Source organism: Ananas comosus, linkage group 24 (assembly GCF_001540865.1).
Source record: "Ananas comosus cultivar F153 linkage group 24, ASM154086v1, whole genome shotgun sequence".
Classification (NCBI taxonomy): domain Eukaryota; kingdom Viridiplantae; phylum Streptophyta; class Magnoliopsida; order Poales; family Bromeliaceae; genus Ananas; species Ananas comosus.
In genome coordinates this window covers 566831-594425 of record NC_033644.1, presented here as the reverse complement: position 1 = coordinate 594425, position 27595 = coordinate 566831, and the positions used below count along the sequence as shown (strand labels likewise).

Genomic DNA, 27595 nt, shown 5'->3' with positions numbered 1-27595 from the left:
TTTTTCCCCTCGTCCAAATGATCTCAGCTACTTCAATCTTAATTCTATCAATAAAGAAACACTAAATTCAATAATTTTATTTAAAAAGAAAAATAGGAGCAGATCATATTTTATTGAATCAAGTACAACATTACCTTCAAATTACCTTGTGTATGTAGTTGTGGCCAATGTAAGCATCTCTGCTGCTTCTAACTGTAACCTGCAACAAAATAGCATTTGATCTCTTAATTATATATATGAAGGAAACCAAAAAAGGAAAAGGAAAATGGATACATAGTGCAAACTACAAGCTGAGGTAACAGTGGGGGGATAAATTTTTTAAATTCCACCAAATCCTATAGTGTCAAACAAATTTAGTTTAAAGATGATAAATGCTACATTAAAAAGAAGTGATTTTGCATCTCAACCTCATTTTGTTCTGTGCATAGTCTCAACTGCTTACAACAAATCATGGTCCTAAAACACCGATGTCACCAGTGCACTGAGCAACTTCATTTGAGGAGAGTAAGAAGCTGCATGAAACCATTACAGCTCTTTTGAGTCTTTGCAGTGTAGCATTATTCAATGAGAGAGAGAGAGAGAGAGAGAGAGAGAGAACTCACCAGTCACGAGTAATCGCCTTCGGGATGAAATGATTATCTGAACATAATCCAGGAGAGAAGTGAATAGCTGCGGCTAAGGATGGCTCAGAGATGATTGTGTAACATTTCGTGCTAATAATTTGATTGATAAAGAAGGGGTAGCTAAACTTATTTGTAAATAAACAAATTATTACAAGAGATATTGAATTATTGTACATCAAATAACAACCAATGAAAACCTCAAGATATGAAAAAATTTCTCGGCTAGTTTGGGCCCTCGGAGTATGTTGTTAGTGCCAGGAACTGCAAAATAGAATACATAGTGTGGGTAAAACAAGCCTCTCCACACTCGGCTTAAAATATATCTCCTTCGAAGCATCTCCAGCTCTCGACTACATGTGACCATCTCTATATTCCTCTTAATTAGTTATTAAACTCGTATTCTCTTGGAAAAAATAGCCCTCATCAGAAAGCCTGAAAATTAACCAAAACAAGTAGATATGCTCTTACTGATCCGGGCAAAAGGAACGAGTTCTAACGACAAATTACCATCTCTAAGCACAACGGAAACTAAAGGAAAATATCATATTTGCTTTTATGTAACTTTGCAGGTTTAATTCATGACATTACAAATTTACAACTACTCTGTAAAGACTTTTCAATATGACGCACTCATCAGCTCGGAAGCTAACATGCATGCCTTTTAAAGTTAAGGCCATAAAACTGCCAAATCATTGTCATGGTGATTCACAGCATTAGATGATCAATATAAAAGTATTACATCTAAATCAATTAATGGAGCATCTCATGGTCTAAAAATGAAATATGCATCCAATTTCAAGTAAGGATTAAGACCACTATTTGTTTGCACTAAGATACCTGCAAAGCTGTAGAATTTCATTTTCAAAACCTAGTTTCATATTGTATGCTATTGTCTCACTAGCCATTCTTCATTCGGAGGAATTTGTAAGCTACAAGATAAGCAATGAAACTTTGTATACATTAAAGCTAAAAGTTCAAATATATTAACATCTGTGACCGAAAATTGGTGACCAACAGTTAAGAATTCCCGAACCCTAGGGCTGAGCTAGTAGCTAGCTACATATCAGTTGTTCTTTTTCATCATGACGTTATTCAGCGACACAAAATGCAGAGAATGGCTGAGCCATCCAAGAAAGACTTCGTCTAAAATCACACCTCTTCCATGAAATCCTTGTAAAAATGCAATACAGATGATGTTCCTATTATCATGCCCTTCATTTTCTTTTTCTGCGCTATTATGATATCATCCAAGTACACTAAATAAAAGTAGTAGCCATACTGTTTATTTAAGAAGGATATCATATCAAAATTGAAAAATAAATATCAACAAAAATGGGATGAAACTGCCTGCAGACCCCCACAAACTATAGTCCGTTCTTAAATAGACCGGTCAAATTTATTCTCACCAGATGAATTAGGAATTCCTCAACCATAACGGCAGTTCCATAAAATCTAACAAAATAACCCGCTTTTAAGCTAATGTAAAGTGTTGGTTCCATGAACAGTTAGCACCTGAGAGCTATTGACGAAATCCCTAAAGATAACTCAAATCAAACTAATCAACAGTTGAGGTGTCATATTAAAAAAATTGAGGGACTAGATAAGAATTCGCTGGTTTTCATGCATTTTTAACTTATTTAAGGAGAAACAAAAACAGCACTGCCAAAGAATATAAATGATAAATATTTTTGACAAATACATGAAAAAGAAAATTTGCTTTAGTATGGATAATGAACATACAAAGTCGACATTACCTGTCTAGCAGGGTATAGGACCAATGCCTGAGATCACGGGCACGATGGGAGCATGGGTTAGGCGAAAAGAATCTTATTCTCTTTTCAAACTGCGTTATTGTATAATCTCATCGTATACCAAGTAGGGAAGAACCCATTTCGAGCCATTGCCTGCATCCATCTCTCTGCCTCCTTCCTCTGGCCATCCTTGCAAAATCCGTGTACCATAATATCGAAAGTCCAGCGGTTAGGCTGAAATCCCTTCTTGCACAGCCTCTCAAACAGACTAGAAGCAAGATCCATCCTCCCTCCCATACTCAATCCCCTTAATAGCATATTGTACGTATAAATATCGACAGGAAAGAATCTCTCAATCTCTTCTTCCAACTTGTCCAGATTCCCTCTCAGCCTGATCCCTCCTGAAAACGCCGCGATGAGCTGGCCAAGCAAAAGCCGGCCCGATTGCTGATCCTGAATCTCACTGCTCGTGCCCACTGAATCGACATCCGCTTCTTTATCCCTGGACTGAAGCCAAGCACGGAGGAGGGCCTGGCTTTTCAAAGTATGAAGCAATAGCACGTTGCATAAGAATGCCGAAACAGGGCGACCCGTCTCTCTGAAATCGTCGAGGACTTTCACCACAGTATCGTAATCCTTTGAAGAGCTCAACGTGAGCACGAGTTCCTCGTAGCACTGAAGGCTGGGGATCAATCCTCTCTCCCGCGCCTCTTTCCAGAACACGACCGCCTGCTCCGGCTTCCCCGCTTCGCAAAGCCCCGATATGAATACATTATACAACTTATTGCTCAGGCCCCGCTTCTCCCGCAGATAGTTGAAGAAGCTAAGCGCGTCGAAGATGCGCTTACTCTTTAGGTAACCGTGAAGGAGGAGGATGTCGGTGTCCGTATTAGGTTGGATACCTGCATTCTCCATTCTGGCATACAGTTCCCTCGCCATACTGGGCTTCTTGGCGTGTGCGGCCCCATCGATGAAGTAGTTGTAGCAAGTGAGTGGGTCAAGCTCCTTGCGTGCCAACTGCTTGTCTAAAAGCCCGAGAACCTCTTCGTACTTATCCCGCTCGCAAAGGGAGCAGACGACGGATCGGTAAAGGCTCCGGCTCGGAGTGTGCCCCATGTCTTGCATCTCGAGTATAAATCGAGGGAGGACGTCGACCCTCCCCATAGTGATAAATGCCGTGATGAGACTAGTGTACGTGGACCGATGGCGATAGATAATGGCGGCATTCTCTTCCCCTATCATCTGTGGCAACATGAAGGCCTCTTCCACATCCCCTGCTTTGCAGAGGGCCGAGAGGTACTTGGTGAATACCGCAGATATGGGCCGCACTTTCCTCTTCAGGGCACCGTCGAGAAGCTCCTGCATCTTGCTGAGTTTACCTTCGCGGCAGAGCACGTTGGCGAGGATGGTGAAGGTTTGCCTCCCCGGGAAGTAGCCCTGCTGGATGGAAGTCTCGAGAACGGCACACGCCTGGTCGACGTCCCCCTCCCTGCAGAGCGCGGCGATGAGCTCATTGTAGACTGCGTTGTTGGGGTCGACGCCGAGCTCCATCCGGGCGTTGTAGAGGTGGACGGCGACGTCGACGAGGCCGGCCTTGCAGAAGAAGCGGAGGGCGGCGTTCATGGTGGCGCGGTCGGGGGCGATGCCCTCCTCGAGCATTTCGACGAGCAGGTCGTAGACCTTGTCGAGGTGGCGGAGGTTCTCGCGGAGGAGGCGGCGGAGGAGGTCGTTGTAGCTGGAGACCTCGGGGATGTAGTCCTCGGCGAGGCGTTTGCGGGCGAGGAAGTCGAGGGCGTCGTCGAGGCGCCCGGCTCCGGCGAGGGCGCCGATCCACGCGGCGTAGACGTCGGCGGAGCCGAACTCGTCCACGAGGCGCGCGGCGGCGGCGAAGCGGCGGCGGCGGCAGAGGGCGCGGACGAGGGTGGCGGCGGCGCGGGAGGAGGCGGCGGCGGCGGCGGCGGGGGAAAGGTCGCGGCGGAGGAGGAGCTCGGCGTCGGTGAAGCGGCCCTGGCGACAGAGGGCTTTGAGGCGGATGCAGGAGGTGACGGGGCCGGCGAGGCCGCGGGAGGCGATGTGGGAGTGGAGGGAGTCGGCGAAGTCGAAGAGGGAGGCGTCGACGAGGGCGTTGAGGAGGACGTGGAAGGAGAACGCGTCGAGGTCGAGGCCGCGGAAGCGCATGCGCCCCAGGAGGTGGAGCGCGAGCTCGGGCTTCCCCGCGACCGAGTACCCCACCACGAGCGTGTCGAGGAACCGCGGGTTCGAGGGCCCGCCGCCGATCGAGGCGACGAAGGGCCTCGCGCCGCCGCCGCCGCCGCCGCCTCCGGCGAGGGCGGGGGAGTCGCCGGCGCCGGAGAAGAGGCGGAGCCAGTCGAGGACGACGGGGATGCCGCGGGGGGAGCGGGAGAGGAGGCGGAAGATGGCGTGGTAGGCGGAGCGGGAGTGGCGGTAGGGGTGCTGGCGCCCGGACCAGTCGAAGAAGCGGAGGCGGAGGAGGAGGAGGGGGTCGCTCCCGTCCCCGGCGGAGGAGGGGGGGATGAGGGAGGGGCGGGGGCGGTGGCGGAGCGCGGAGAGGACGAGGGACTCGGAGAGGGGGAGGCGGAGCGGGGAGAGCGCGGCGTCGAGGGAGGCGTCGTCGTCGGCGTGGGACGAGGCGAGCGCCGCGTAGATCCGGTCCAGGAGGGAGACCACCTCGCCGCCGCGGAACCAGTCCCGGAACGCGGCGGCGATATCGCCGGAGCTAGGGGTAGGGTTAGGGTTTGGGAGAAGGGGGGAGAAGGAGGGGAGAGGGGGAAGGGGGGAGGGGGAGGAGGAGAAGCTACGGAAGAGGAGGAGGAGGTGGGAGGAGGAGGAGGAAGCGCGGTGGGAGAAGCGGAGGAGCATGGTTGATGTTGAAGCAGAATTAATAGAGAGAGAGAGAGAGAGAGAGAGAGAGAGAGAGAAACGGCGGTGGCGAAACGGCGTTTGGAGCCGCGCCGCCGGGGCCTAAGCTTTACTTTGTCATTTCCTCGCTGTTTTGTAGGAGAAGAAAATGGTGATTTAGGGAACAATTGCACATATATCCCCTTAAATAAGGGTAATTTATACTGATTCTTCTAAACTTTAAAAATTCAATTTGAGAAATATATAAAGAACTGAACAGGACCTTAAACTTTAGCAATTTTGTAGAGAGAAATAAAAGTGAAAGCTTCTCTTTCAAATATTTATATAGTTGAGGGTCCTTCATACATTTTTATCGCTCTATATAAAGTTAAAACGCTCGAACTTCGTGAGAGAGTGAGAGATGGAGTTCATCGAAGAGGAGGCGCGGCCGCGCTTTGTCTTCCGCGGCGGCGGCGCCTCCTCCTCCGCCGCCGCCGCCCACGGCGGAGCCCCCTTGGGCGCCTTCTCGAAGCTCCACGCCCTCTGCTGCGTCTCCGCCGCGGCGCTTCTCCTCCTCTCCGCCGCCGCGCTCCTCCGCTACTCCCACTCCGCCCCCGCCTCCCTCCTCGCCTGGGGCGCCCTCTCCCTCCTCCTCGCCCCCTTCGCCCCTTCCTCCGCCACGGGCGGCGACCCCCGCGTCGGCCGTGGCCCCCCTCTTCCCGATCCCGCCCCCGCGGCCGCCGACGACGCCGCCCCCGCGGATCGCCGGAACCCTAGCCGCCGATCGAGATCCCGCAAGCCCGATCACTCCCCAAACTCTAACCCCCCTCTGATCGTCCCTAAACCCCCAGATCTGAACAGATCTATCCCCAGCAACGTCGATCAGATCTTACAGGAAGCGAGAGTAGAGGAGGAAGACGAAGAGGAGGAGGAGGAGGGAGAGAGGGAGTGGACGGATGAGGACTTCGATCTACTCAAGAAGCAGATCGCGAAGCATCCGGTGGGGGAGCCGCAGCGGTGGGAGCGGATCGCGGAGGCTTTCAAGCGGCGACACGATCTGAGCAGCGTGATCAGCATGGCGAAGTCATTGCCGGAGAGGAAGCCCGATTCTAGGGATTCGTTCCAGCAGTTCCTGAAGCATCGGAAGCCCTCGGATCGAGCACGGCCGGAGCTTAGCAATGGCGATGTGGGGGTCGAAGCTTCAAAGGAGAACGGCGGGTGGAGTCCGGGGGAGGATCTGGCCCTGCTCAACGCATTGAAGGCGTTCCCGAAGGATGTGTCGATGCGGTGGGAGAAGATCACGGCGGCGGTTCCGGGGAAGTCGAAGGCATTGTGTATGAAGAGGGTCACGGAGTTGAAGAGGGACTTTAGGAGCTCCAAAGCTTCCCAATCTCAATCCTGATTTTGCCAGGTGAAAATCCCGAATCTCTCTTTTTTTTCGGAATACAATTTTGTTCGAATATCAATTTGATTGATCTCCATACATAGAATCTTACATTTATGGATCATAAATTAATCAGTGTTCTAATCAAATCCATCTGTTGTTGATTGAGCAAAATATACAGAAAGGAATCTAATTCAACAATTTGAGAGTTATGGTAATCTTACAATTGTGAGACCATTGTGCTATAGTGGAGAAAATTGATTCATGAGCATGATTCTTTCGAAGATGATCATTCTATACATACATACCGTAATTCAACACTTTTTGTTGTTGGATATCATCATATGCATTCTCCTCAACTAGCAAATAGAGCAAACTTTGACCTTCAGGGCGATTTTAGCTCAGAAAAAATGGAGATAAGTTTTTATTGGATTCAACTATAGTCTTATCTGATCATTCACTATCCTGACTCTCTTTTAGGAAACCCAGATTAGATCTTTTCTCTTTACAGAGTATATTATTTTACATATCTATATGGAGAGGAGAAAAATGAGATTTTAGGGTTTAGGGTACTAATTCTCCAAATTTCTGTGCTAAGAGAAAGGTAAGCTCAACAGCTAACAGTCCCTTAGGGGAGAATAATATGAAACTGTTGCTTGGGAAAGGTTATTTATTTTTATTTTTAATTTTTTCCCCCTAGTATGCAGTGTTTCTAGAGGGCATTGAATATACTCTATTAAATGATCGAAAAGGTAAGCCGAGAAATAAGTTGAATACTAAAAGTTGGCGAAGTAGTATGTTACTGACCAAAAAAATTGATAGATACAAACATAACATTGTCGGAGTAAATCTATTCAGTTTGTAGTTAGAGTGCTTTAGTTATGGAGATAGATATCTGATTTGGGATGATGTTGTTACCAAACTTTGTGCTGTTGTGTCTTTAGGTTCTTTTGAATGTCTAGATCACAATATTGAGGGTTATCTTAAGGTTCTTTTTGGACTTCTAATGATAATATAGTGAGAGATTTCAATTTCCAACTGAACTGAACTCACGGTAGCATTTCACAACGCAAACCAAATCTAGGTTTCAGGTTTGAAAATCTTTGAAATCCACTGATTGAAACTTAGCTCGAGTACCAGTAGGCTTAGCAGCCTGAGCTATAGCTGCTTTAGATGAAAAACTTGTAATATTTATCATACGGCACATCCTTATATGCGGTTGTGATTGTGTTCATGCCTGAAGAACATAACATCTTCCTATTCTTTTCAATTCTTATCGAAAATTTTTGCAGTTATTGTTATTGCTCTAGCTTCTTGTAAAGTGTTGAGCTTGTCGGTTTATCATCTGAAGGGATTTAAACTGACATAAGCTTCTTTGCGAAGCTTAATCAAATATACAATGCTAAACTGATCTGCCGAAGTTCGTAAATGATTTGGTGACAACAATTAGTTGTCTTCGGAAATTTGATATGCGAAATAATTTTCTTTTAGCTTTCGAGTTTTCTAAGGTCTATCAAGTAGAAGTACTCAAATTGGACCAGTATTTCATGCAGGTTAGCAATGTCATCAAATTCACACTCATGACCCGATGTTTTCGTTTAACATTCAAATTCAAGAACCGCGTACTATCTAATGCACTGTTTGGCGTGACCGGAGCTTCTTCTGCAGAACCGTTCGAAGAGCACTAACAGTTCCTTCTTTTCCCCCCCTAAAAACAAATTTTTTTTTTTTTTCTGTTTAGCAGATACAAAAGTTTCAAATTAAAATTTCTACTTTTATTATGCAGAAGAATTTTTGAGACTTCTTTGCTACAGCAAAAGCTTTTAACTTAGATCGGAATCTGCTTCAGAATTAAACATCTTATGAAGCAGTGAGATTGTAACCTGGACATCTTTAACATACATGAGTTATAAACCATGATATAATATATTTTGGAATCTGAAAGTTTAAACTGCTCTCAAATCTATCATTGCTTCTATTATTGCTTTTACCTTTTTTGGTGTTACTTTGGTTTACTTTGTATTTTAGAATATTTAGAATTATGTCATTTCCACATTCGGTTTTTCTTAGGAATATTAATGCGTCTTATCCGAGTGATGGAATATCACACTTAAAAAGAGTATCTTAGTTCATTAAAAATCATATCCTCATTAAAAATAAATTTTGGATTTTGGACTCCTACGTTTAACTGTAAAAAAATAATTGCTACATCGCTATGTAAACATCGCGAATAACAAATATATTTCTACAAAGCTGAAATTTTTTATATTATTTTTGTAAAATTTTTTAATATTTTTAAATATGTTTCTACTGTTAGGATCCGTTAGAAAAATTTAAGTAACCATAGATAAAATATTTAATTTTGATTAGTCAAAGAAGTAAATTGGTATTTTTATCCCTTTTATATTATATCTTCTTCTTTTCGATCAGCAATGAAAAATTTTCTTTCTCTTCCTCTTTCCATTTTCTTTTTCATGCTAGCTGCGAATTCATAACTAGAATTTCTTTGTTTCCATTACATCCACGATATGTATTGCCTCGCTCATGTGGAATGGGTGTTGCATTTTCAGTCAATTTTTTCTATAATTTTTTTTCATTTTTTTTAAAAAAATATTTAGAAAAAAATGAGTGAGAAAAGAGATTATAATAACAGTGAATAGAGTTGGTGAGTAGAGTTAGCTTTTAACGAGGAAGGAGATAAAGAAAGACGATGACTATTGAAACTTTTTTAGGGAGATATTTTTGTACGACTATAGCAGTTGGAGTTTTTAAAGGAATATATTTACGAATGATAAAATTGCCACTGTAAAAAAAATAAATAATTTTCTAACAGTAACAAACTAGAGGGATAAATATAAATATCACTATATTTTTACATAAATAAGAGTTAAAAATTAAACTTTACATGGGTATATTTCTAATTTGTTATATTTATAGTAAACTGCATGCGATAAAAATCAATTTGAATCCGCTTCAATTTGCGAGAAAATAGGGCAGGACATATGGACCACTCCCACCTTTATATTAATAATAATTAAAAATTTACAAAGACAACTATTGTAGTTTAAGCTTAATTAAAAAGCAAAAAATCAAACCCTGATTAAAATAGTCAAACTCCATACTCAAAGTAGTCAAACTATTCACTATTCACATTTCACACTTAAAAACACATCAATTCGGCAACGAGTTGCCGAACACTGCCGACTTTAAGTCAGGTGTAAGGTACCAGTTTTCGTCGCGGCTTTTACGTATTATTCTCTTGTCGTTATTCGCCGGCCATTCTCCACCGTTCATCTCCTGCTCCCCACCTTCCGTTCTGCCACGTGGTGGACCCTCCTTCGCTCTGAGAACCGGGAAAGGCGACACATTCTCCTGCACCTGGTGCATAGATACATCTCATGCACCCCATCACTAAAAATATATAATAAGCCGAATAAAAAAAAAATTTGGCTAAAATCTAAAAACCTCCCTATACAACAGTTTTTTCATTTTTACTTTCTGACTTTTAAAAAGTCCATATTTTGTCATTTTAAAATTTAAAAAATATTTTCAGAAGATTATTTGGTTAATGGAAAGGGCAATTTAAAGGAATTGCATTACTCGTACTATAAGAAAATTAATAATATTTTTAATATATTTTTATTATTTTTAAAAATATTTTTTAGTATTAATTATAAGAAATAGGCGATATAGTAACGAAACCTTAACGGGGGGGGGGGGGGGACTAATTACATCAACTTCAAATTTCGAGGGGTAAAATATAGATTTTTAAAAGTCAAAGAATAAAAGTGAATATATATTTGTATATATAATTTTCTATATTTTACAATTAATTGAAAGTTTCTATTTAGTATGAAAGAATAATAAAAATTGTTCGACAAAATTTAAATATAAAATTAGAATAAAGACGTATATAAATTATTTGACCTATGAACCATTTTAAATTGACTATAAGACTTTTCAAAAGTTTGATCCTAATAATCAATTTTTTTTTTTTTTATTTGAATAATTTGATGACTCATCCAATAAAAAATTTAAAATTATTACTTATTTTAATAGAATTATATTTACAACAATTGTATAAAATATATTAACTAAATTCGTAAAGATAATTATTACACAATCACTAATTAACTCAAATTAAATAAATTAAAATATTAGATAGTAAAACCAAAATTTTTGTAATTCAGATAGTCAAATCAAAGTAGGTGATAGTAAAATTAAAAATTTTATACATTTTAATTCTTATTTTATTAATTTGCAAAAATGTTCAGTGCGGTGCATAAGACGCACGGATACACCCGGTGCACGAATGAAATCCTCGTCTAGAGAGAGAGAAGCGAAAAAAAAAAGACTCTAGAGAGAGAAAGAGCGCGCGCGCGGAGAGAGAGAGAGAAGCTTCGAGCGTATAAAAGCAATCTCGGATCGAACGAACCCTCTCTCTCTCCATGTGAGCTCCAAATCGCAATCCCCTCTCTCTCTCTCTCTCTCTCTCTCTCTCTCTCTTTTAATTTCGCTCTAATTTTCTACGAATTTTTCTCATTTTTTTCCGATCCAAACCCCAAAAACCGAGCAATTTTATCATCATCGACTTCGGGAATGCCCTAGTTTTGATCGAAGAGGTGGTTTCGGAGGTAGGAGGAGGAGGAGGAGGAGAAGGAGGAGGAAGAGTAGCCATGGCGTGCGAGGGTTTTTGGAGGTGTCTTTTGAAGCTTCTCAACTTCGTACTCATGGTCGCTGGGGTGGGAATGGTGGGTTATGGGGTTTACTTGCTTGTGGAGTGGAGTAGGGTCGATTTTGGGGGTGGTGATGAATTGGAGATGCTGGAGTTTGGAAGGCCCATGTTTCTCACTGTTTCTGCGTCTGCGAGTTTCGTCGATCGGCTCCCGAGAGCTTGGTATGCGTTATCTGATCTCTTTACTAGATTAAGGTTTTGTTTTTGTATCCAAAATTAAAGTTTTTTTCGAATATAAATATTAAAAACACCATTTTTAGAGATGAATGCATGTTTTATATAATTTATTATGGTATCATAGTTCGAGTCCTTTATATAATTTCCTCTCAATTAATTCAAGCACACGTTTTGAGCCTATAGAGGTGCGTTGAATATAAATATTAAAACACTGCTCTTTGGTAGTTTAAGATTTTGAAAAAAAATCTTCTTCATAATTGTAGAACTGCAATAGTTTGTTTATTTATTTTGTATCTTAGTTCCATTTTACATGTTAATATTAATATATTGGGCAATCACAGGAAGGAAAAACTCAAAAAGAATGGAGAGAAATGAATGTTACTGTGAGGTGCTGTAATGTTTCATAGGTTGTTGCATGTTGGGTTTAGTTGAGCCAAGGATGTTAAAAGTGATGCTTTAGCAGTATGGTGGATAAGGCAGAGAATACCTAGGAGGCGCGAGGGGACTCTCTCAAAGGAACTTGGAAAAATAGTCCCGTAGCTTCGGGAGAAGGGGTGCCTCCTCACAGAGGGGGTCGCAGTGACCCGGCATGCGTGTTTGTTTACCAAAAATGTCTAAGACAGGACAAGTAGACTCTTTCTTTTCACTAATTCCATCAATTGTTTGTGGTAGTTTGTTAATAATCTGCCATCAGATAGTCTTGAAAAAGTATGTTAACCACCTTGTTCAAATTCAAGTAATAGATGCTTAAAATTTTATACTTGTCATGAACTTTTCGCTGCATTGAAAGATAAGGGTTTGATTCAACTGTTTCATCATAGCTTCTTGTATCTTGCAGGTTCATTTACTTATTCATCGGCATTGGAGTTATACTCTTCATTATATCTTGCTTTGGCTGTCTTGGAGCAACAACTAGAAACAGATGCTGCCTTTCTTTTGTATCCTTTCTTTGAATCTACTTTACATGAACAGAACTTTATTTTCTATCTGCTTTTAGTTTAGTCATATCACGTTTATTGGCGGAACTCCGATGCTCTATGGTCTCTAGAACTTTTCATTAGTTAGTTTCTTATTTGGGTCGCTAGATTCTGCAATCATAAGGTGATATTTCGATGACCGAAGAATATGTATAATTATTTCAAAGTGCAAACTTTCTTATTTGATTTAGTGATCTATCAAATGCTGGCATTAAGACAAAATACTGCAGTGTCAAACACTTATCTGTAGTATGTTTTCTAGAGATAAATTTCTAGTGGAAAAAGCTGTATAAATTTTTCTGTCATCCTGAAAATTGTACCCTGTTCACTTGATAAGGTTTTTATAGAAGCGTTGATTTAGGATCAAAAGGCAGTTTATAATTTGTTTCCATGTTAAAAAAGGTTCTTCATATATTTTTCAATCCTATGAAAAGAACAAAAATCCCATATTATTTATTTTTTGATTCTTCTCTTGCAGCTTCCCTACTTATAAATGTTGATTAATATTGCAAAAGCACTTAGCTGCATTATGGCTTCTTTAACTCAAGAATAGTACTCTTTCTTGATCATCCTGATGATACTAGTAGAGCTTGCAGCAGCAGCTGTAATTTTCTTCTATCACAGCTGGAGAGAAGTCAGTTTCTTCAAATCTATTTTTTCCCCTCATTTTCAACTCCTGTCAGCCCATGAACAATGGTTTCCTTTCCATGCAGGCAATTCCTGCCGATAAAACTGGAGACTTTGAGATGATGTACACTTTCTTAAAAGATAACTGGAAAATTGCCAAGTGGGTTGCCTTAAGTGCTGTAGTATTGGAGGTAAAGTCCGAATAAGCTATAATATCGTATCCCAACTAAACTTGGTTATTATAGAAAAGCATGATGTGAAACACTACATTATATTCATCGATCATCGTAGACGCAAATCGTATCTTTAGGCCAAAGTTTCCAAATTCCAACCTTAATTTTTTTTTATTATATAAGGTTATTCACTTTTGAGAAAGAGGTTCAGTATTAAGTTACGAGATTGAGGTATATACGACTGATTCCACAGGCATTGATGTTCTTGTTGGCTCTCATAGTGAGAATGGTGAATGGACATGCGGACTATGATAGTGACGACGAATACATTGCTCCACGACTCGGAACTCAGAAGCCATTGATTAATAGAATAAACATTCCTTCCTCTGGTGAGCCCACTCTCAATAACCGTCCGGTCCGGAACGACACCTGGAGCCAACGGATGAGAAAGAAGGTACTGAATCTTCTATTTTGAAAAGGTCTAATCTTTGCATCTTGTGAAATCCAGTAGTTGCTTACACGCGGCTTTTTATATGATGATTACGTGGATGTTTTTTCTAATTTAATGGAGAAATTTAACCAAAAGTGTAACATTGTAACGGAATTCGAAGGTTGAGGGATCCTATCATAACAATTGAAAAGTTTGTGACGGGACTAGAACTACGTTAAACGTGTAACATTCATGACATATTGAATACAAATTAAAATCCTGGCCTGTATGTAATGTGAGGAATTTTTTCACTTATCAGCTTAAGCTTTTGGATGGGGTCTGAGCCATTAAATAGAAATGTCGAGGTCCCTAAGTGCAATTTACTTGTTATGATGACGTTGTCTATCATTGTGACTTTCGGATATCTCTAACCATTTCATTTTCATGAATTTTGGCAGTATGGTCATGATACGTTGGAGTTCACATACAATCCGACAGATCCAAGCAGGTTTCAGCAGGCAACTATAGCTCCCGCGAACGACAGGGGTCGATGTGCCATTCTTTGAAAGACAAAATTGTTCATATGATTCCTGCTAGTGTTGTGCTCGTACAATAGTCGGATTTTTAGGGTTTTTTCAACTCCTAGATTCAGTTGAGTGTGTAGAAATAATTGGACTTGTAATTCTGAAGCTCTAGCATGTTATCATCTTCTCTGATAAATCATCTCTCATTCTCATCTTTAAAGGTTTCACTTTCAGAATTTGTTGATAATTTGAGTCACATTATGAACTTTAGAAAAGTTCATGACCAAATCAGTTGATCTAGTTTTTTTTTTTTTAAAAAAAAAAATATTCGAAAGATTCAGACACACCGTTTTCTGCTATTAGATATTGTTAACATTGCTTGGGGATTCAGATTCGATAGTAAATAAGGATGTGTGTAATGAACACAAATAAGTTATTTTGTGTTGTTAATTTTTTTTTCATTTCCAACTTTTTTTAATCGTCTTATCTTATTAATCCAATCGCATTTAATGTGTTTAATGTTTTTATCTAGCGCCGTTGATCAAATGTTATATATACTAGAAAGAAAACAAATCCTAGTCGTCCATCATTCCCCTTTAGCAATCACATTCTCAACATATTCTTATCATATTAAAACTCGGCAAACCCTTATAACGCGGTATCACCAAACGTATGGATCATAGCTGTTAGCTCCCGCCAAATTTCAAATTCAAAACCCTCCCTTTCCTCGTCAAATCTCCACCATTTCAAACAACTCCACGCCAAGCTCTTCTGAACCGGAGAGATCGAAGAAACCCTAACCCTCGGCAAGCTTGTCGCCGATGTTGTCACCTCCCACCTCTCCAACCTCCGCTACGCCCGCTCCCTCTTCTCCCAAACCCCCGCCCCGCTCCGCAACGCCTTTATGTACAATTCCATGATCCGCGGCTCTGCCGAGAGCCCCGACCCCGACAAATCCGTCTCCTTCTACAAATCCATGCTTCGAGACGGGTTTTGGCCCAACAATTACACCTACTCGTTTCTCCTCAAGGCGTGCTCTCGCGTCCCCGAGCACCCGCACCTCGGCCGCTCCCTCCATGCCTCCGTCGTCCACCGCGGGCTCGAAGGTAAAGACCCCTTTATACAAACCTCGCTCATAAGTTTCTACACTTCGATTGTCGACATGGACTCTGCGCAGAAGGTGTTCGATCGAAGTCCTAAGAGAGATGTAACCGTATGGAACGCGCTCAAGAGAAATCACATGCAAATTCCCAAATCCAACGTTTTATCAGAAAAAATGTTTATTACAGAAATTTAAAGAAATTCACAGAAGAGAAAGAGAGAGCGATGATCTCAGCTGAAGTCTCCCATCCGAATCACCCGCGCCCGAGCTTGCGTCCGCGCCCGCGCCCGCCGCGCTCCACGGCATGCGCCAGTAGGAGAAGGAAGCCGGTGACATAGTCAAGATATTCCTCACCTGTGTAGTCGGGGGAGATCAAAATCCTCCTCCTCCGCCTTCTCCTTCTCCAGGATCGCCGGATCATTCTCCTCCTCCTCCTTCTCTTTCTCCAGGATCGCCGGATCATTCTCCGGGGCGAAATCGCCGGAGCGGGGCGCCGGCAATGATTGGATGCGAGAGATGATGGATCCCATTGCTCGAGGGTTAGGGTCGGAGATAGGGATGGTCGGTACTGCGTTGTGTATATATATCGGCCGGGGCCGGGTTCCGAAGAACCTGTCGCCGAGAAAAGTGACCACATTAGGCGGAGCGAGGCCGGGAGGGGTGCGGAGCTGGGCGGGGAGTTGGGGCGCGGTGCGTTGGGGTGCGGCGTGGGGTGAGCCGGTCGGAGAGGGAAGGACTTAAAAGGTGTCGTTTGGTTCATATATAAGGTAGAACTGCTAATTCCAAGAATAGGTATAAATGTTGGAACTAGCTAGAAATATTATATTTTTGTGTTTGGTTGAGTATTATGTTTATACGGTACAATAATAAGAAAAATAATATTTGTGTTTGGTTGAGTATTATGTTTGTATGGTATAATAATAAAAATAATAATATTTNAGTCTCGAGCCCAGATCGGTGGCCGGGCCGGATCCGGGCAGAGCAAGGCCGGGAGGGGGGGAGCGAGGCGGGGAGGTGGGTTCGGGTGAGGCGGGCGGAGAGGGAAGAACTAAAAAAAAAACAGAAAATATTTAAATCGCGTGTCAAATTTTAAATTTAAATTTGAACATAAAAATTCATATTGAAATATTTAAAACTTCAGCAAAAATTTAAATTTTGAAATTTTAGATTTTAGAAATTTAAAACTTTGAATTAAAAGAAAAACGGTTAAAAATTATAATATTTAAACATTTATGCATCTTTTTATCATATCGTAATTCCTGGCTTTATTGATGATGGGGTACAGCGATTTGATCTTTTCTGGTATAAAGTAGAACGCTAGTTCCAAGAATAGGTATAAATGTTGCAACTAGCTAGAACTATTAGATTTTTGTGTTTGGTTGAGTATTATGTTCATACGGTATAATAATAAGAAAAATAATATTTGTGTTTGGTTGAGTATTATGTTTGTATGGTATAATAATAAAAATAATAATATTTGTATGTATAAGATAGAATAAGATGAATAAATATTAGTTAGGGGTTGAAATTACGTTTTTACCCCTCGTGCCACTAATCCTATATTAAAAGCAAAATGTGGTATAATTAAATATAAATATAAATCATATCTTCGTTGTTGTAAAATTATGTAATTAATTACTATATTGTTAAAAAAAATTCTATTTTTTTAAATAATTTTTTTCTGCCAACTTGCTCTTGTTATAATTAAATTAAAGTTCTTCTAAAATTAAATATATTTAGTAATACTGCAATAAGGTTTATAACAAAGTTACCAAATAAATAACTATAGTAAAACAAATAAATGTTCAAACATTCCAATACATATGTTACATACCATATGTTTCAAACTTTCAATCCAAAAGTTTCATAAATTCCAATCCAAATGCTGCAATCATTTCAATCCATATTGTGAACAACATATGCAATCAGGACGATGCATTGATTGGATTCCTAAAAGACACGATTTACAATTGAAAATTTTAAAATTTTAAAACTTACAAATTTAAAAGCACACATCTTAATTTTTTTAATTAACAACTTTAAATTTTCAAATTCAAAATTTAAATTCTTTCATTTTAATTTGAATTTTAAATTTTAAATTTTAAATTTTTAATTTTAAGTAATAAATTTTTAATATTAAATTTAAGTTTTAAATATTTAAATTTAAGTGAGGGAGAGAGGAAGAGGAGAGCTGTCTATAAACGGGATACTATACGAATTAAAAAAAAAAAAACAAAGAAAAAAAATCATAAGCACTTAAAAAAACAGAGGCCATTAAAAAGTTTTCGATATATCCTTCGCAACTTCCGAAATGCGGAAGCCTTTTTTTCCCGCCATTGCACCGATTGCGATAGCTGACATTGCAACATTACTAGCGACCACGAACTTATTATCCTTTATCATTTTCTCATTTTTGGCCGCCAGCTTTTCAAATTTATATTTTTCTTTTTCATTACTAATTCTCAGACGTATAAGTTTTTTAGCCATATCAGCAAGATCGGCCTCGGCCGCCGCCGCCTCCGCCGCGAGATCTGCGTCCGCTGCCACCCTCTCATCGTTAAATAAAATGAATAAATGCATACAAAATAAGAAGACAAAGGAGAGGGAGAAAGAAAAAGAAAAATATCTTACTTTTCTTATTTCCGTCCATCGTAGGATCGCTTAAGAGGTCCGGATAAACTAGGTTGGACAGGTGAAGGACTAGGGATTGGAGTGTTGTTGATGAAAGGGTTGGAGAGGTGGGTGGGAGTATTTATAAACTTGTATGAAGTGGAAACCTGAGGCGCGTGAGGGCGAGTGGGAGTATGTATGATGTTGTTGATGGAGGAGTTGGAGAGGTGGGTGGGAGTATTTATAGGCTTATATGAAGTGGGAACCTGAGGCACGTGACGGGGAGTGGGAGTGACCAGCCTGCGCTCCCTCCTAACGTACATGCCAAGCACAGCTTTCTCTCTCCTCCCCCCTCTTTCTCTCTCTCTAGTATTTAATAATAATAATAATTAATTTTTATAATAATAATAATAAATAAAAATTTAATAATAATAAATAATAATAATAATGTTAAATATAAAAATATTTAAACACCGTTCTCTAACAGTTTAAGCTTTTAGAGTACAACGGTTGTTTCATATGGTATCAGAGCAGGAGGTCCTGAGTTCGAGTCACGCCAGGCTCCTAGCATATTAATTTCCTCCCATTTATTTCAAGCCCACGTCATAAGCCGATTAAAAAGTCTCGAGCCCAGATCGGTGGCCGGGCCGGATCCGGGCAGAGCAAGGCCGGGAGGGGGGGAGCGAGGCGGGGAGGTGGGTTCGGGTGAGGCGGGCGGAGAGGGAAGAACTAAAAAAAAAACAGAAAATATTTAAATCGCGTGTCAAATTTTAAATTTAAATTTGAACATAAAAATTCATATTGAAATATTTAAAACTTCAGCAAAAATTTAAATTTTGAAATTTTAGATTTTAGAAATTTAAAACTTTGAATTAAAAGAAAAACGGTTAAAAATTATAATATTTAAACATTTATGCATCTTTTTATCATATCGTAATTCCTGGCTTTATTGATGATGGGGTACAGCGATTTGATCTTTTCTGGTATAAAGTAGAACGCTAGTTCCAGGAATAGGTATAAATGTTGCAACTAGCTAGAACTATTAGATTTTTGTGTTTGGTTGAGTATTATGTTCATACGGTATAATAATAAGAAAAATAATATTTGTGTTTGGTTGAGTATTATGTTTGTATGGTATAATAATAAAAATAATAATATTTGTATGTATAAGATAGAATAAGATGAATAAATATTAGTTAGGGGTTGAAATTATGTTTTTACCCCCTCGTGCCACTAATCCTATATTAAAAGCAAAATGTGGTATAATTAAATATAAATATAAATCATATCTTCGTTGTTGTAAAATAGAATAATAGTAATTTTTCTAAGATTTAGTGGTGATTGGTGTAATAGCATAATCAAGAGATAAATAGTCAAAGAGCTAGATCTAACGGTAAAAGTGTATACTGCAAACACACAAACTATTACGAAATTCAAAAATCACAAAGAACAAGATTACGAAATCCAAAAACCACAAAGAACAAGATTACGAACACAAAGAACAAGAATAGAAGAAGAGAAAGGATGATCTCTCCCATCGATTTATCCACGTTCGCGCCCGCGTCCGAGCCCGCGGCCGAGCCGGAGCCCGCGTCCGAGCCCGCGACCGAGCCGAAGCCCGCGGCCGAGCCCGAGCCCGCGCGGGCGGCGCTCCACGGCGTGCGCGAGGAGGAGGAGGACGCCCGCGATGTAGTCCAGTAATTCATCACTTGTATAGTCAGGGGGGATATCCTCCTCCTCCTCCTCGCCGGCCTTCGCCGGATCGACCTCCTCGCCGGCCTTCGCCAGATCCTCCTCCTCCTCCTCCTCCTCCTCGCCGGCCTTCGCCGGATCGNTCCTCCTCCTCCTCGCCGGCCTTCGCCGGATCGGCCTTTTTCGCCGGATCGGCCTCCTCGCCGGCGGCTCCGATGCGGGAGCGGGAGCGAGAGAGAAGATCCCATTGATTAGGGTTTGTGGTTAGGGTTTGGGTTGGGGGCTTTGGGGAGATAGTCGGCGGTCCTATGTATAGGCCCCGGCCAGGGCCGGATTCGGGTCGACGGGTTCCGAAGAACCCGTCGCCCTGGAGCGGGGCGGGGAGGTTGGTTGGGGCTCGGCTGGGGTGAGCGCGGCCGAGCGGGAAAAACGAAAAAATTTTTTTTTTTAAAATTCAAACTAATTACTTATTTTAGTAAATTTATATTTACAATAATTATATAAAATATATTAAAAATAAATAATGCGTTCAAAATTTTAAATTACACCATCGCTAATTAGCTTAAATTAAATAAATATAAATATTAGATAGTAAAATTAAAATTTGTGTAATTCAGATAGTCAGTTCAAAATGGATGAGAGTAAAATCAAAATTTTTATACATTTTATTTATTATTTTATTAATTTGCAAAAATGTTTAGTGCGGTGCATAAGACGCACGGATACACCCGGTGCACGAATAAAATCCTCGTCTCGAGAGAGAGAGACTCTAGAGAGAGGAAGAGCGCGCGCAAAGAGAGAGAGAGAGAGAGAGAGAAAGAAGCTTCGAGCGTATAAAAGCAATCTCGGATCGAGCGAACCCTCCCTCTACATGTGAGCTCCAAATCCCAATCCCCTCTCTCTCTCTCTCTTTTAATTGCGCTCTAATTTTCAATTTTCCTCATTTTTTTCCAATCCAAACCCCAAAAATCGAGCAATTTTATCATCATCGACTTCGGGAATGCCCTAGTTTTGATCGAAGAGGAGGTTTCGGAGGTAGGAGGAGGAGGAGGAGGAAGAGGAGCCATGGCGTGCGAGGGTTTTTGGAGGTGTCTTTTGAAGCTTCTCAACTTCGTATTCATGGTCGCTGGATTGGGAATGGTGGGTTATGGTGTTTACTTGCTTGTGGAGTGGAGTAGGGTCGATTTTGGGGGTGGTGATGAATTGGAGATGCTGGGATTTTGGGGGTGGTGATGAATTGGAGATGCTGGAGTTTGGAAGGCCCATGTTTCTCACAGAGGGGGTCGCAGTGACCCGGCATGGGCGTTTGTTTACCAAAATTGTCTAAGACAGAGGAGGTACACTAATTTTACCAAATACTTACGATAAAATATAATAAAATAAAAACAATCCAACCGGTATATTACAAAAGCACAACAGACATTACTAAGTATGCAATCAAAGTAAATTATGTCTACATATTCCATACAAGTATATATAATTAGCACAACCTGAAAGCAAACCCATTTAATACAATCCAATATAAACGAAAGTTTAAATAATTAACTTTTGCTATTCCATAACTGGTTTGTGATACTAGTTCGAGTATCGTCACCCCGATGTGAGTCCGATATGACGCCGAAATCACTCGGGTCTTCTTCTTCATCCTCAGGATATGTTTTCGACGACGCTTTTTAAACGACGCTTTATTCTAGCATCTTTAATATTTGGTATTTACCGACACTATGATTAAGCGTCGCCAATATACATATTTTTATCAAATATTTATAAAAATTTTTCGACGCTATTTATTAAAACGTTGGTATATTTATCCCGACATGTTTATTTAACGACTCTTTGCTCGACGCTTTTGCAAGCGTCGGGATATTTTTTGCCGACGCTTTAAAGCGTCGCTAATTATTGTTTAAATGTCCTTAGATACAAGATTTTTTTGTAGTCCCGCGCTCGCCAGCGCGAGGAGGAGGACGTGGAGATACTCGTCGGTTGTGTAGTCAGGGGGGAGATCGTCCTCCTCCTCCACCACCTCCTCGCCGGAGCGGGGGCTTTCTCTTTCTCCAAGATCGGATCCTCCTCCTTCGCCGAATCGGCTGGATCGGCGGCTCGGATGAGGGAGTTGGGCGCCTTATTCTCCTCCTTCTTCGCCGGATCGATTGGATCGGCGGCTCGGATGAGGGAGTGGGGCGCCTTCTTCTCCTCCTTTTTCGCCGGATCGGCCGCTCGGATGCGGGAAAGGGCGGATCCCATTGGGTTAGGGTTAGGGTTAGGGTTTAGGCTTTGGGGAGATAGGATGGTCGCTACGGCGGCGTCGTCTATATATATAGGTCGGGGCGGGGGCCGGGCCCGGGGCCTGGTCGACGAGTTCCGAAGAACCCGTCGCCGAGAAAACTGACACATCGGCGGAGCGAGGCCGGGAGGGAGGCGGAGCGGGGCGGGGCGGCGTGTGGTAAGCGGGGCGGAGAGGGAAGAACTAAAAAAATATATATATATATTTAAATCGCGTGTCAAATTTTAAATTTAAATTTAAACATAAAAATTCAGATTGAAATATTAAAACTTCAGCAAAAATTTAAATTTTGAAATTTTAGATTTTAGAAATTTAAAACTTTGAATTTAAAAAAACGATTTAAAATTATAATATTTAAGTTTCAAATTATGTTTTTCAGATTTTTAAAATTCAAATTTTAATTTTAAAATTCTCACTTTAGTTAATTTCACATTTTAATTCTTGAATATCAAATTTTAAATTTAAAATATTCAAATTCTAAATTTATGTTTTAAAAGTTCCAAAATCATTATTTTAAATTTAAATTTTTATGATTCAAAATTTTAAAATTTAGATTTTAATTTGAAATTAAAAAATCATTTGCAGATTTAAAAATTCAAAATTTGAATTCTTAATATTTAAATTTTAATTTATAGTTTAAACTAAACCATCAGATTTTAAATTTCTTTGCAAATTTAAATTTATATTTAAAATTACATTTAAATTTTATTTATTTTCAAATAAATTTTAGAGAAAAAGATTTATTTTCCGCAAACATCAAAAATATTTTGCCGAATAGTTTTACAAAATCACTACGGAAAAATCGCTTTCCACCGAGCTTGACCAACCGCTCAATAGTTTTTAACCAAAACCAATGTTTCCAACTGAAATCAATTGATCTATTTGGCATAAATTCTAGAAAAGTTATTTTTAAAAAGATGAATGAAATAATGATGAAATTATGAGAGGACAGGTAAATACATCAACTTGAAATTTCAAAGGGTAAAATAGGTTTTTTGAAAGCCAAATAAGAAAAGTTAAAAAACCAATATTTACATAAAATTTTTTATAAAATTTTTTTTTTTTAAGAGAAGGATAGCATGCTATCCGCTTCATTCAGTAAGGATGAAAATTAAGCTACATGGGTGAGGCAGCAAGGCCTCGGCAAGTGACGAAACAAAAGTGAGATGAAAAAAAAAAAAGGTAAAGGTTAGTCGGGCATAAGTTTCATCCACAGGTCCATCAACTGTTTGATCTTATATGTACCTAATGTTGGGTCAACCTGAGTCGTCCTGAAAATCGCACTATTCCTAAGGTCCCAGGTGATCCACCGGCTGGCTATAAGTTCTATGAATCGACCAGTAGGTGTCGAAGGGGTTCTATTTGTTTCTGCCCATCTGTCCCAGACCACACGCACATCCTCTCCCAGGTCCCCCAGTTGGAAGTTCTCCTAGATGAAATTTTTATAAAAATTTTTATTTAGCAAAAAAGTACTATATATTTTTTCCGACATAATTTGAATATAAAATCAGGATACAAATGTACATAAATTATTTGAATTATGGATCATTTTAAATCGATTATATAATCTTTTAAAATTTTTATTTTATTACTCCAATCTTTCAACTTTTTGGATTTAAATAATTTGACAACTGATCTGATAAAAATTCAAACTAATTACTTATTTTAGTAGATTTATATTTCCAATAATGGGGATGAGAAGAGAGGGAATAGAGATAAAGATGGAGATAGAGATAGAGAGGAATAAGGAGTTGGGATAGAGATTTGAGGTGGGGAATTAGAGATAGAGAAGAATGGGGAGAAGAAGGGTTTAGAGGAGAAGAACTTTTGGGGAAGAAGAAATGCTGATTCTATTCATTCATGTCCCTGCAATTACATTCTTGTATCTATATATACTACTGCCTAGCACTTGAACTGAAATTAGAAATAAACTATCTATGAGGGCTAAACAGCAAAAGTGATAAATTGAGGAAGAAACTCGGGTGGGCTGCCAACTGAGAGTAGTTGGGCCCCCGCTGGCTTGTCCGAAGCTTGAATTGGGTAAACGGGTACCGGGTTGCCCTATCCGCATGATCCTCCAAGGCTCGGGTTGTGGGTCCGCGTTTCTCACCCGCTCCGGAGATCTGCAAATCCGACCAGAAGATCCTGTCGGACCTCCTTCTCCCTTCGCGTTCCTCCCATCTTCTTCTCCACCGCCGGCGTCGACCTCAAGCGGGGCGTGCTGATGACGGCGTGAGCCGACTACCAAGTCTCCCAGAAGACGCTGTGGGTCTGGCTCGGCTTCTCGCGCTCGCGCCCGCAGCGCCGCCCTTCCTCGTCGCCCGCCGGAGTTTCGCCTGAGCGCCCTTCCCGCCGGTTCACCCCGCCGAGCTCGCTCCTTCACCAACCTGCTGCTGCTGCCACTTTTATTCTCCATTTTAACTAGTAAAGTTGCTATTTTTACTACTCTCCCATGCTAACTACTAGTACTTCTACCATTTATTCTTCAGGAAGCTCTAGCATGTCATCTTCTCTGATAAACCATCTCTCATTCTCATCTTTAAAGGTTTCACTTTCAGAATTTGTAGATAATTTGAGTCACATTATGAACTCTAGAAAAATTCATGATCAAATCATTTAATCGTCTTATCTTATTAATCCAATCGCATTTAATGTGTTTAATGTTTTTATCTAGCGCCGTTGATCAAATGTTATATATAATAGCAAAAAAATCCTAACCGTCCAACATATTCGCAGCCTATTAAAACTCTGCAAACCGTTCTAAGGCGATATCACCTAACGAAGGAATCATGAAATCCACTAACATAGCCGTTAGCTCCCGCCAAATTTCAAATTCAAAACCCCTCCTCTCCTCTTCAAACCTCCACCATTTCAAACAACTCCACGCCAAGCTCCTCCGAACCGGAGAGATCGAAGAAACCCTAACCCTCGGCAAGCTCGTCGCCGACGTCGCCACCTCCCACCCCTCCAACCTCCGCTATGCCCACTCCCTCTTCTCCCGAACCCCCGCCCCCCTCCGCAACGCCTTCATGTACAATTCCATGATCCGCGGCTCCGCCGAGAGCCCCGACCCCGACGAATCCGTCTCCTTCTACAAATCCATGCTTCGAGACGGGTTTCGGCCCAACAATTACACCTACCCATTTCTCCTCAAGGCGTGCTCTCGCATCCCCGAGCACCCACACCTCGGCTGCTCCCTCCACGCCTCCGTCGTCCACCGAGGGTTCGAAGGGAAAGACCCCTTTATACAAACCTCCCTCGTAAGTTTCTACGCTTCGATTGTCGACATGGACTCTGCGCGGAAGGTGTTCGATCGAAGTCCTAAGAGAGATGTAACCGTATGGAACGCGCTCATCAAAGGATATATCATGTGCTCTCGGCACGCGGACGCGGCTCGCGCGTTCAGGGTCATGAGCGTACCGGGGGACGAGATCACGATGCTGAGCGTTGCATCAGCATTGGCGAATCTCGGCGCGCTTGAAATGGGGAGGTGGGTGCATGCGTACATTGACCGGAATCAAATGAACATGACGGTGAGTCTTGCCACCGCGCTGATCAATATGTATGCAAAGTGTGGGGAAATCGAGAGCGCACGGTACTTGTTCGATCGAATGCCTGGGAAGGATGTCAGGATGTGGAGCATCATGATTAGCGGCTTCGCCATTAATGGGCTTGCGAAGGAGGCCTTGGACCTATTCTCTCAGATGAAATCCGCTGGCTTCAAGCCCGACTCGGTGACTCTAACTGGTGTATTAAGCGCATGCAGTCATGCAGGAATGGTTCAAGAAGGGCTGCGACTTCTCGACCGGATGGCTGCAGATTATCTCATCGAGCCCACGATCGAACACTATGGTTGTGTTGTTGATCTCTTAGGCAGGGCGGGGCAATTGGAAGAAGCATTGGCTTTGATTAACAGGATTTCGCTAAGTGCCGACGTCGCTCTCTGGGGTGCTCTTCTTGTAGCTTGTAGAGTCCACAAGAATCTCGAAATGGGGGAAATGGTCGCGAAAGAAATGCTAAAATTGGATCCTGTTAATGCAGGGGCCAGGGTGTTTTTATCTAATGTATATGCTGCTTCTGGCAAATGGGGTTTAGTTGAAGATGTAAGGAAGGGAATGAAGGAGCAAATGATATATAAGCCGCCAGGTTCTAGCTCGATCGAATTGGATGGCACAGTTCATGAATTCTTATCTGGCGACCGTTCACATTCTCACTCTGATCAGATATACAAAATGCTCGATGAAATTTGCAATATAGTGAGAAGTAGAGGGCATAAATCGACGACCAAAGAAGTCACTTTTGATATTGATGAGGAGGATAAGGAAGCATGTGTATCGCAACATAGTGAGAAGTTGGCGGTTGCATTTGGGTTGATTAATACAAGGAAAGGAGCGGTCCTGAGGATCGTAAAGAATTTAAGGATTTGCGAGGATTGCCACTCTGTAATGAAGTTGGTGTCTGAGGTATTCGATCGGACAATCATTGTTAGGGATCGGAATCGTTTTCATCACTTCAATGGTGGGTCATGTTCCTGCAGGGATTACTGGTGAGGAAAAGTTTAGTGATGGGTGAGTTCGGATCATCGATCTGTTCCTTGATTATTCGAGGTGAAAAAGAGAAAAAAAAAAAAAAAAAGAGCTTTCTGAACTATCCTAGCTGCATATTCAGATTCATGTTTGGACATCCTACAGATTGGTTGAGCCAACAAGCGGGTCACCAATCATTCATTCATTTGTAATATCAGCTATCGCCTTTAAATTACACCAAGCTCCAGAACAGATGAGCAAAGAGAACGATGAAAAGCTCCATGATCTTTTGGCACGACGATATAACATGTTGCATCAAATGGAGATGGTCATTAATATGACTACATCTGTGAGAATGATCTGTTGTTTGTTTGATTTTGGTGAACTCTGGGGAGGAGCTTCAGTGACTGGTTTCGGGAATCTTGAAGTTTCTGTTCTTTTGAATATTACATACTCTTAGATATTCTTGAAATGACCAAAAAAAAAAAAGGAAAAAAAGAACCCTACATTAATAGAAACTATGGTGTAATATCTCTCTCTGTTAAATTACCTGTAGATACTATCACAACTTGGCCACCAGCAACAGTGAAAGATGGGCTGGTGGTCTATTATGGGGAATATGCAGTAATTTTTCTCTGGGCGTGTTATTTGGTGGGGGAATATGCAGTAATCTATCCAGGATCTGAATCTGAAATAGTAAGTCAGCAGTACCCAGTTGGGACCAAAGATAATGGTTTATGTTTTGGATTTTATTAACTCTATCGAATCCGAAATTGGATGCAGTAGGATCTGAACCCACTAATTTGGGCCAAATTTGCATTGGATTGATGGTGTTAGCAGGCTATTTTTTTTTTTTTAACCGAAGTGGCTTTTTGGTGTGCTGTCATTTGATTAGATAAGAGGACTCAAGTTGCAACTTCTTTTCACCCACTTCAGCAAACTCTTCTCTTTGAAGTACATGTGAAAAGTTTTTACAGTTACTTAGGTTGTTGTCATATTCCTTTCAAGCATGCCATGCACTAATTTCAAGGACAAAGAAATGCCATTTAGACATAATAAATGGCACCCACAAATCCTTCATATCCTGAAAGTTGGCTCCCAGTGAGAGGCATTCAGAAGCT

General features: G+C 41.2%; 4 protein-coding genes across 6 annotated transcripts; 3 read left to right on the top strand and 1 right to left on the bottom strand.

Annotated features, from left to right (window-relative positions):
- Positions 52-5347, bottom strand: LOC109728710 (pentatricopeptide repeat-containing protein At1g71210). Of its 2 annotated transcripts, XM_020259200.1 has the most exons (4): positions 2378-5347; positions 603-1055; positions 408-512; positions 52-199 (listed from the first exon to the last, which is right to left on the bottom strand). In XM_020259200.1, exon 1 carries the CDS (start codon positions 5252-5254, stop codon positions 2462-2464), a length of 2793 nt encoding a protein of 930 aa, XP_020114789.1. In that variant the 5' UTR covers positions 5255-5347; the 3' UTR covers positions 52-199; positions 408-512; positions 603-1055; positions 2378-2461. The 2 variants fall into 2 exon arrangements, with proteins under 2 accessions (XP_020114789.1, XP_020114791.1); XM_020259202.1 differs by lacking the exon at positions 408-512.
- Positions 5623-8579, top strand: LOC109728712 (dnaJ homolog subfamily C member 2). Of its 2 annotated transcripts, none has more exons than XM_020259205.1 (2): positions 5623-6644; positions 8171-8579. In XM_020259205.1, exon 1 carries the CDS (start codon positions 5655-5657, stop codon positions 6633-6635), a length of 981 nt encoding a protein of 326 aa, XP_020114794.1. In that variant the 5' UTR covers positions 5623-5654; the 3' UTR covers positions 6636-6644; positions 8171-8579. The 2 variants fall into 2 exon arrangements, with proteins under 2 accessions (XP_020114794.1, XP_020114795.1); XM_020259206.1 differs by having other exon boundaries at positions 8159-8579.
- On the top strand, positions 10948-14507 carry LOC109728713 (tobamovirus multiplication protein 2A-like). Its single transcript, XM_020259207.1, has 6 exons — positions 10948-11514; positions 12368-12467; positions 13060-13140; positions 13220-13324; positions 13560-13760; positions 14195-14507. Exons 1-6 carry the CDS (start codon positions 11294-11296, stop codon positions 14300-14302), a joined length of 816 nt encoding a protein of 271 aa, XP_020114796.1. The 5' UTR covers positions 10948-11293; the 3' UTR covers positions 14303-14507.
- LOC109728491 (putative pentatricopeptide repeat-containing protein At5g40405) lies at positions 24738-26498 on the top strand. Its single transcript, XM_020258902.1, has one exon. It carries the CDS (start codon positions 24738-24740, stop codon positions 26496-26498), a length of 1761 nt encoding a protein of 586 aa, XP_020114491.1.